Source organism: Drosophila sulfurigaster, chromosome 2L (genome assembly GCF_023558435.1).
Source record: "Drosophila sulfurigaster albostrigata strain 15112-1811.04 chromosome 2L, ASM2355843v2, whole genome shotgun sequence".
NCBI lineage: Eukaryota > Metazoa > Arthropoda > Insecta > Diptera > Drosophilidae > Drosophila > Drosophila sulfurigaster.
In genome coordinates, this window is record NC_084881.1 from 13,388,194 (window position 1) to 13,398,587 (window position 10,394).

The 10,394-nt window shown below is 38.0% G+C and overlaps 1 protein-coding gene and 1 long non-coding RNA gene across 2 annotated transcripts; one reads left to right on the plus strand and one right to left on the minus strand.

Moving 5' to 3' along the window:
• Positions 1 to 432: 432 nt before the first annotated feature.
• Positions 433 to 2,815, minus strand: LOC133844317 (WD repeat-containing protein 82). The gene is made up of 2 exons (XM_062278248.1): positions 2,468 to 2,815; positions 433 to 1,897 (listed from the first exon to the last, which is right to left on the minus strand). Exons 1-2 carry the CDS (start codon positions 2,738 to 2,740, stop codon positions 917 to 919), a joined length of 1,254 nt encoding a protein of 417 aa, XP_062134232.1. The 5' UTR covers positions 2,741 to 2,815; the 3' UTR covers positions 433 to 916.
• LOC133844325 (uncharacterized) lies at positions 2,571 to 9,383 on the plus strand. The gene is made up of 3 exons (XR_009894596.1): positions 2,571 to 2,705; positions 8,681 to 9,229; positions 9,307 to 9,383. It is a non-coding gene; the product is annotated as an uncharacterized LOC133844325 (long non-coding RNA).
• Positions 9,384 to 10,394: the final 1,011 nt, after the last annotated feature.

Sequence of the window (10,394 nt, forward strand, 5' to 3'; positions counted from 1 at the left end):
TTAGCCAGTCACAAAATACTTGCTAGCAAAAAAGCCAACGCTGCCTCATAAAGTACTCAACTTTAATGCAACATTCATTAACTGCTCAGAAAGCTAGTTTTTCTGGTCCACAGCCTATTGCGGTAATATTATCAACACAGACACACACACAAGAGCAAGAAATACTTGTAGTGGCTGCCAAGCAAAAAAAGTTTAGTGCTTCTCGACAGGAAGTTATTGACAAAGCCCAAGTCGGTTGCACTTTGGCCAAAAGTTGCCACAATTTTTGATAACTTAAGTCGTTGAGTAGTTGCATTCAGAACTTGAGAAGCTTTTCCTTTTGGCCATTTCACAACATACTCATACTTACTCATACTTACTCTTATTCGTTAGACACGCATTCAATTAGAGATAGCCAAAAGAAAGTTTGCCAAAGTTGAATAGAGGAAATAAAGGAAAATTGTGTGTGGGTTTTGATAAAAGATTGCATCAATATTAAAAGTGAATAAATCTCTCTTCAGAGAACAAATACCACACAAAAAAAAGAAAAACAACAAATAGAGAAAACTAAATGAAACGCTTGTCAGCTCTGCCATCAAATTTACCCCTTTTGGCCAACTGCAAAAGTTCTGCCAAAAGGTGGGAGAGGGGAGAAACTAGTAGCCAGCCAGCTGTGCAATTTGCTGGCAAAACTCGACAATTTGTGTGTCTCAAAAGCATAAGGCGTCGCAAGTTGTTGTTCAACATTCGCTTGTCCTCATCCTCATCCTCGTCGTCGTCCTAGTTGTTGTTCTAGTTCTTGTTTGGTTCTGTTGCAGCTCCAGCTGTGAAGTGAGCGTTGCCAGTTGTTGAAACTTTGCAATGCGAATTGCACAAGTTGCCAGCAACTGCAACAGCAACAGCAGGCAGCAATCCAAGTGCTACTCTGATTGATAATTTATGCCTCTGACGCGACTGTTGTTGCTGTCCCACCGTCAGAGACTTCTCCATCCTCTGGGCTATCATCCTCTTGACCAAGGGCCAAGCGTCGCTTCAGGCGATTCCTTCTCATCAGTTGCTTGCTGAGCGGATAATTCATTCGACGCCCCACAAATTGCACATCCTTCTCGTCGTCCTGATCTTGATCGTTTGTTAGATCAATAGCAGGCAACGGCGGTGTCTGCGGTGTCGGCGGTGTCGGCGGTGTCGACGGTGTTGGCTCCCTTGACTTCTCCACAAACTCATACTGACCGTTGGCCTTGGGCAGCCAGAAGACGGTCATCACATCGCTGCTGACAAACATCGCCATGTTGGGATGGAATTGCAGACAACGCACCGGATGCAGACTGTTGCTCATTAGCACAGCCATCAGCTTGCCCGAGCTGGCGTCCCACGCATAGATGCGACCCGCATCTGCGCCAGACAACACCAACTGCGAGTCGGATGTGTAGCAGGCGGGCAGTGGCAACTGCTGCTCGTTGGAGTAGCCCGAATAGCTCTGCTGGAAATCGCCGCTAAAGGCATCCACGCTGAAGCACCACGAGTGATCGGTGCTTATCAGAATGGAGTCGCCATTGGGTGCAAATTGCAGCTGCGTCCAATTGGCAGTGCTTTTCAGTTTATAGTTGAACTTGTGACACGGCTTCTCGCTCAGCATGCGCACGTCGTGGATCTCAATGCGATTTGTTTTATTCGAGGTAGCAAACACCAGACCAGTGGGATCGTATGCCAACAATGGATTCTCCAGATGATGAAATCGCTGAGTGTACTCCCTAGTGCGCAGATCCCAGATCAGCAGCTTATGATCCCGACCAGCACTGATGAACTGCTGCTCGTGGCCAGGCCGAAAGCTGAGGCAACGCACGCAATCCGTGTGTCCTTTAAAGTGACGCACATGCTGACGGGTTGTGAGATCCAGGCAGCGGATAGCGAGGTCGCTCTGAAAGAAAAGAGAAATCAATTTGTAATGCTCCTCAATTTAATTGATTTATTATGGATTTTCTATTGTCATTGTATTCATTAGTCAATTAATAATAATAACAATAATAACTCTAAATAAACAGTAATAAAAAATGTATACATCAAACGATTCCAAATGTGATGTGTGCATTATTAGTTTTATAATGAATTTATTTATAATTGAAATCTGTTATTCAAAGAACTGCAATTAACAAATAAATTGTTATAGCATATTGAGTTAAATTAAGTTGAATAATAATGGTTTTTTTTTTGTAAATGCCCTTTCCCCCAAGAAAATCGATTACATTATCTTTCAGACATTGCTTTACATTCATTTTTGTGTAAGTAAAAAAAAGTTATATTGGCCTGTAATTTAACTTTTGTGGTACAACATTTTTACTACAAATTTCAAATCTTGTGACATATTTATATTTTTCTAAAAGTAATTCTTATTGACTTTGAATAATTAAGTACATTTCCTGCTCCTACATAACTCTTTCCTCAAACAGAATTTCTTAAATTTATATAAATAAAATTTGTGTTAACTTACCTTGGTACAGCTGTGCAGCAATCGGTCGGTCCGTGAGGTGAAGCACACCACTTCAGGATTAAACTGATGCATCAGCACCTGGCATCGTTGCGTCATCGCGGTGCAATCGTAGACAACCAGATTGTGATGATCGCAGACCAGCAAACGTTGGCCATCGGCTGAGAAGCACAGCGATTGCTTGTGCTCATTTGATTCCCGAAAGATTTTGGCCGCCGTGAACTGTTGCAATGCCTCGCCGGTAAGTTTAATTTCCTTGCTGATTTCCACAGCCATTTCTCAATTGCTTCTCAACTCGTCACAATATTAAATCATAAGAAATAATGAAAGCGAAGTCAACGCCAACTTGCTGCTAGAAAACTTTCTACTCGTTCCGCCTACTTCGACTTAATTAAATCAAATATATCCAGAGACAACCACGCCCACTTCGCCGCCCACTGTCACAGCTGCTAGTCTATGGTGCATTTCACTTAATTTCCATTTTGTGGTCTCGTTGTTACTCTCCATTGCGTCTCATTAGTGCGCCCAATGGGGCAAAAAGCAGTCAGCAGGCAGAAGAAGGCAGGCGAAAGGACTTTAAAAAAATCGACTGTTGAGTTGGCAACACAGTTGGCAACAGCTTCAGTTACAGTTTGTGCTCCATTCTACATAGCTCTGTGTGTTTGTGTTGTTGACCAACTGCCAGCAGCTTGTTATTTAGGCCGACTCGCGTCATTAGCGTCACAACCGAATGCAACCAAATGTTTCCATCGCCATCGCCATCGCCATTGCATTGTTTCTGATCCCCAGCAACAGACACAGAGCCAAGTGCATATAAATTTCACTGGTCTGGTCTGAAAAGTTGTGTCTTGTGGCAACAACTGTCTGGCATTTGATTGAGCATTAAGCTGGTGCAACATCTGTGGGCAAATAATGAAGACTCCTTCCTTCCTTTCTCGCTCTAATTACTGCAGCTCGCTTGCTTGAGCCAGAGATGAGCTGACAGTCTGCAAGCTGTTTAGTTTGTTGCCCAACTTCAACTGCAACTGCAATTAAAAGAGAAATTCAATTAAAAGTCAGATAAGTATCGGCATCAAGGTAAATTTGTTTATTTTTAACAAAGTTTATTTAAATAACGTAATGGGTTATGTGCAGAGTATCAATTTACAAACTTATATAGTACATAATCTATTCACTTATATGCCCAAAAAGTCAATTCGATAAAGTTGATATACACCAAAAACATATATTTTTATTTGTACATTAAATTTTATCAATTATTGTTATTTAAATTTATCATTTTTCGATGACCTTCAATTAAATAAAAAATAAAATAAAAATTCTTTAATGCACTGAGAAATAAAAAGAAAAGTCATAATAATAGTAAGTTTATTTCTTCATTGGCTAAAATATTTAAGCAAGATAAACATGTTATTCTTTGCCTTGTATTTAATAAATAGTTATTGTTAGTTAGTTAGTCGCTCCGTTTCATCTCTTTGCAATAAGGTATTGTATTCGATATTATAATAAAAAATTAATAATAATAGTATCTAATAAATTGATTCACAATACGCTGTTTATTTATTTGCACAATTAATAATGTCAATATTTGCAATTTAATACTCCAAAAATACCAATTAGATGCATTTTTATCTACATATTTCAATTAAATAAAGCTAGTAGTAAAATAAGCCGTAGCTTTATAAGTAAAATATATATATTTATGAATAAGTAAATTCGATTTCCAAAACTCATTCAGCTAAATAGATTAAATGCAAATTTGAGCAGAAGTAGATCAGGTGTTAAGACGCCAGCTAAACGCTCAACCCCAACGAATAGCCTTGCTTTGAAGCCTGGGCCTGCACCTGGCTCATGCCACTTGCCACTTGCCACTTGCCCCACAGTTTGGTTCCGCTGGGCAAAATGAATGTAATTGTAATGTAAGCGGAAATAAGCGCGGCTGTCGCTGTCGTTGACGTTGCTTTTGCTTTTGCTGGGCGAGAGCTGTGCGCATTTTAATTAAAATTTATAAGCCTTGGCCGGGGACTTGGCATCAGGCTCGGCATCCGATACCGCGGAGCCAGGATACCAGGATCCCACACCCACACACCCACACACACACACAGCTTACAGTTGTGTGTGCTCTTCCTGCTCCTCTGCTGTTGTGGCGTTTTAAGCTTTTAAGTTGCGGTGGATTTGCGAAGCTATGTGTTGGATTTTATGTGAAAATCAACTGCGGTGCGCATAAATTAAAAATCAAGCCGCAAAAAACCAAAAACAAACTCTCCCACACACACATACGAATGGGGATGGAGGGGGGACAGAAAGAAGCTCCTTTGTGCGCATCATTTGTAATTAATTTGCAACATTAGCTTTTGGGCCAGACAGATATGCAAGTTACCCAAGGGGCAAGGGGAGCGGAGGGGGCGGCATTTGCATTATCCTGCCCCAGCAATATATATATGAAAAGTTTCCACAATTTGCGCCATTTGCGGTTCTGGCCTGTCAAATTTAATTATTTTATTTCAGCGCAAAACAATTTCCGTATTATTATTATTTATTTTAATGGATTCGCACAATCGTAATTGTTTTAGATTAATAAAATTTTAATAAAATCAATTAGAATTTTTTGTTCACACAGCACAACAAAAACAACAGCAACAAAAGTAGATTATAACTGACGCTAAACATATTTGTATAAACAGCAAATAAATTAGCGAGATAAACCCAAAAGTGGGAAGTATTCAACACGAAGTTACGCTGTATTCCACAAAGGGTTGAGCTATTGAAATCTCTTCTAAAATGTTTACAGAGTGTGTTTTCAGTCTGTAATTTAGCATGGCAATTATGAGGTTGAATAGATTAAACCACACTTTTACTATGACAATAAATGCAATCAATTCAATTCAAATTATTTGCAATTTCCTTGAAATTGGATAATTCTTTAAATTGTTGTGACCAAAACACGCGTGAAATTTAATTCAAATCGAAATTAAAATTAAATTATTAAAGCTTTTAGTTGTAACACAAAAGCAGGCATTAAGAAACTATCAAATATAATCGTTATTTAATTTAATCATAGTTTTGCATTCGTACTTAAAACTAATATAAAATTAGTAATATTTGCAGTTCACTATTTCTTATTTTTGAATATTTCACCATTTTTAATCTTTTGCTATACAAAAGTGCTCGAACCAATTTAAAATTGTCATATTAAAACTGACTTTGATAATTTAAAATTACTCAATTTTGTGTTCGTATTTATATCCACTTATTTCGCATTTTAATGCAATCATATTTATTCTGGCCCCGCAACGAGCTGGTAAAATTAAATTGCCTCGATTGCATTTATGGTTCTGCAGCTGTCTGCATTTTGCATCTGTATCTGGCGCTGTAGCTATAGCTGTAGCTGTAAATGTATCTGCGTCTCTGTTGACCACTTGGCTGAGCATCGTTTTTGGCCGATTTGTTTGCCAACTGTTTATTGATATTTTATGTGCCATTTTACGCTGCAAATTGTCCTAATTGCAATTTTAGGCACGTCCACTGCACTCGACATTTGCATAACACGAATTGCCTATTTGATTGTTGCCAGACGACGACGACCCATAAAAACCAGATTTCACTCATTGCATGCAACCCACAAAAAAAAAAACAAGTAAGAAAGCTACAGTCGAGTGTACTCGACTCTGAGATACCCGCTACCCATTTTGAATAAAAGCAAAATATTGCGGTATTATTTTCAAAATATACCAAAAATACAAATGTACCAAAAATATACCAAACCATATACCACATTCAAAATATACCATAGACGGCACAATATACCAGATTGTCGGCCAAAGTAGGCGTTTTTGTCTATACAAAAGTATTTCTTTAATAACTCCACAATTTTTATCTGATCACAATCAAATTTTCAGAAATCATAAATGAAAAAAAATTAGAGCTCTATCTCTTATAGTCTCTGAGATCTAGGTGTTCCTACGGACGGACGGACAGACGGACAGACACACAGACAGACAGACGGACATGGCTAGATCGTTTCGGCTGTTCATGCTGATCAAGAATATATATACCTTATAAGGTCGGATATGCCTCCTTCTTCGTGTTAGATACATTTCCTGCCGGCACAAAGTTATAATACCCTTCTACCCTATGTATACCGGGTATAAAAAGGGGACAGATATATAAAAAAAAACTGAATTTTTTTCAATTTGTTGATGCAGAATAAATTTGCTTCAATTTTGTGTGTATGTCTTGAAAATATCGGAATATGCTGATAAAAATTTAATAGTTTTTGACTTCAACTTTCATTATTCGTAGGCGGTAAATAAAAATTGTTGTAAGTGTTATTCGTTTTCGTGCAGACTTAAATTGAAACATGTTTCTTGCTAAAACTACATATTAGATATTTTTGGCAACAATTTGCATTATTTTCAGGCGGTAATCAAAAAATTGTTGTCGATGTTATTCGTTTTCCTGCAGACTTCAATTGAAACATGTTTTATGTTAAAACTAAAATCGATTGATTAAACATTGTGCTTGAGACTGCTACTAAAATTGTGCTTGTGGCAAATGCAAACAACTGTCACATGATTTCTGTTGTCCTTGTTGTTTTTATCACTGAGCCAAAGTGCAATTTGTTGTCAAGTTTTGTATGAATTTCTTAAAAGCGAATAAATTTTACAAGCACTCCGCAATGGTGTGAGGAGGGAGGGCGGATGGTTTTGGCTTTTTCGGGTACGAGTTCAAGTGTCAAGTTTATTACGGACAAGACATGCAAAGAATCAGTCAAGTTGTCTGCACGACACAATCAGTAGATGGAGGAGCAAGCGAAGGAGGAGGGGAGGAGGGGGAACAACTTAAAACGGTAGCACAGCTAAAAATTTGTGCAAATTTTTCAATCAGCGTGAGAGACGTTCATGTCAAGTATGTCGAAAGGGGGGGACAAGGGTTTAGGGGAGTGTTGGCAAATCGTAGGTTTTGCATTTGACAACTGCAACAACAACAACAAAACGAAGATGGTGAGGACGACGGCAACCAACGGACAACAGTAGCAACAAACAACAAGAACAAGAAGAGCAGGCAGTCGATTGCAGTTCACACGAAAGCAAAGTGAGTCAAACCAAAGCCAAAGTTCAAACACAATTTCTCAAATATGCACAAGCATGTGCCTTCATGTATATGTGTATGTGTGTGTGTGTGCGTGTCTTGTGCGTTGCTCAGGCAGCTGCCTGGCACCTTTGAAATTGAATGGGTCTCTCTCATGCCGTAAAAGAAGATAAATGACACAAGTGAGCCGTATCAGCCACAGTCAGCAGCCGAGTCGCAACTGGCAGCTGCTTTGCATTTGCATTTGCCACATGCAACCCAATCCAACCACCCAGAGAAGTGCTATCAGTGGAACAGAAATAATGGCAACCGAGAGAGAGAGAGAGAGAGAGAAACCCACGTTAGACACATATACATACACATACACAGACAGACAGAGTGCCATCTTGAGGCCTGCAATCGTCAGTTGACAGGCTTTGGTCCTCGCTTCCTATCTCTGTCTTTTTCGTCCTTCGTCTCAGCTATGCATTTGATTAAAAACGAATGACCCTTCTGATGAATCGCACATGAAAACGAACACTGAGCGAGCATAACAATGAAATGTATCCAACTGCACTTTACCATCACCTTTAAGCATGCATATCATCTCATATGCACATGTCTTCGAAAGAGTTTTTCACCAAACCTGACACCAAAGGACTCAAACGGCGCTCGTTAAATAAATGAAAAAATACTTCAAATGCAGCCAAGCAAAAGGGCCGAAAAAGCTGCACAACGAAAATAAGAAAGACAGCATACAAATTTTCAACAGCTAGCCAAAAGATACCCTAATGAAAAATTGTGAAATATTGAAATATTATTATTAAATAAAATTGGTAATCAGTTATAGGAAGTTGCTTAAAGAATATATCATCATTAACAAATAATAAATTTAATAAATAATAATAACTTTATTTAAATATTAAAGTTACTCAATTCAAAAAATAAAATAAGATTCAGCTAACATTATCTAAGTAAATTTCGAACTGACAGAGAAAATTAAAATGTGCTCAACTGCAATATGCTAAACAAGAATAAATAAATATTCCATTATTATTAAATAAATAATACACATATAATGTGCAGTGAAATATTTTACATACTTGGAGAAGACTTCGCGACTTATTCAACTACTAATCCCCTCAGCTTATCGCCAATTACGATTCACCAAGATTCACAATGCTCTGACTGGGTTCAGAGTTGAGAACTCTCTTTCTCTCTGCTGGCTGCTGGTTGCTGGTTTGTTCGCATTTCCACCGCGAAACGTCGTCAGACAGAAGCAGCAACACGATGCGCGCCCAACTGACGGTGGAGCATGAAAATTTATTACTTTTGTCGAGTCTCGTTCTGAGTGCGATGCCGTTTTCAAGTCCGAATCCATTGCGCATTAAATTTGGTGGCGTCGGTGGCGTTGTTGGCGTTGCTCTGGCATTGGATGGCGTCATGGATGCCATCTCGGTGCCATCCAGCATAAAACTGACAAAAGTTGTGTGTGCCAAGGCAAAAGTTTCGCTGGCGCCATGGCAACAATGTCCAATACTCGGCAAATAAAAATTATACGTACCGAAAAAAACAACAACAAAAAGTGAGCCACACAAGAGGAATGCAACGCATGGACTGAAGTGCATATGATGGTGATGCAGCAGTCTGTGTGTCCAATATTTATATGTATGTCTGTATGTGTGTGTGTACCGAGTAAGTGTGTAACTCGAAATATATAGTTTTTAATATTCATAAATTGCACACTTATTTTATTTCGTTTCATTTTCAAGCACTCTACAAAAGAGATTAAAGAACGGTGACGATCCCCCGAGCACATATAACAGTTAAAACTAAAAGATTCTTAATGAAAAATAATAACTGAAATTTAATATTTGCTATAAGAAACATTATTTTGACTTTTTGAAAAACTTATTGCACAATTTATTGCATTTTGAATTAAACAAATATTTCAAGTTTCATTACGAAGTAATATATTCAAAATAATAACTGAAACTTAATACTTGCTTTGACTTTTTGAGAAATTTATTGTATTTATTGCATTTTGAATTAAGCAAATAATTAAAGTTTCATTACCAAGTATATTCGATATATCAAAATCTCCTTCCTTCTTTGTTATAAGTAACTTTATATAGCATTTTCAAAACATTAAATCTTCAAGACTTGACCGATACATATTTTTCAAGTTACACCATAATTATTATTTGTATGCTCCAGTTTTGTATTTAAATATTAAAAATTAAATTATTCTAATTCTAATCCAAGAAACCAAGAATTTTATTCTGGATGTTTGTATATCAAAATCTGTTTAGACTCAAACTAAATATAATCAGTAAATCTTTTAACACATTTGTATTTACTTCAAGCTTCGGAGACCTTATCTTTAAGTTTTTGCAAGTTATGACTAAAATGTAAATTCTATTTTTCGGTCACAGTTAGTACACATTCAAAGGTTTTTTTAGGTCTTGTGATTGACCTCGTTCTCCAACGCGAATCTCAGTCAACTGAGTGCAACGATGCCGCAACGCAAAGCGGCGCCAGTGACAAGAACTGCTTTAAGTGTAGCGCTTATCATGTATGGCCATGACCATTTTTGCAAGTGCAACATGATTCATATTTAAACAAAAAAACAAAAAAGGAAAAAAATATATCTTTATGAATTTTCAGCAGAGCTGAAATGAAAAAGCAAAGCTGACAAAAGTTAAGAAGTAAAGCGGCTTGTGTCCCCGAGTCCAAAAGCGAATGCGAATGTGAATGTTTGTGTGTGAATGTGAATGTGAATACGTTGGTCGTTGGTAACAGTCGCCTATTCCCGTCCTGACCTCCTCCCTTCCTCCCTCCGTGTGCTCTGCAATGTCCC

Coding starts and splice junctions, on each gene's coding strand:
- LOC133844317 (XM_062278248.1), bottom strand. CDS start 2,740: ATGGCTGTGGAAATCAGCAAGGAAATTAAACTTACCGGCGAGGCATTG. Junction 1,898..2,467: donor TGCTGCACAGCTGTACCAAG/GTAAGTTAACAC, acceptor CTTTTCTTTCAG/AGCGACCTCGCTATCCGCTG.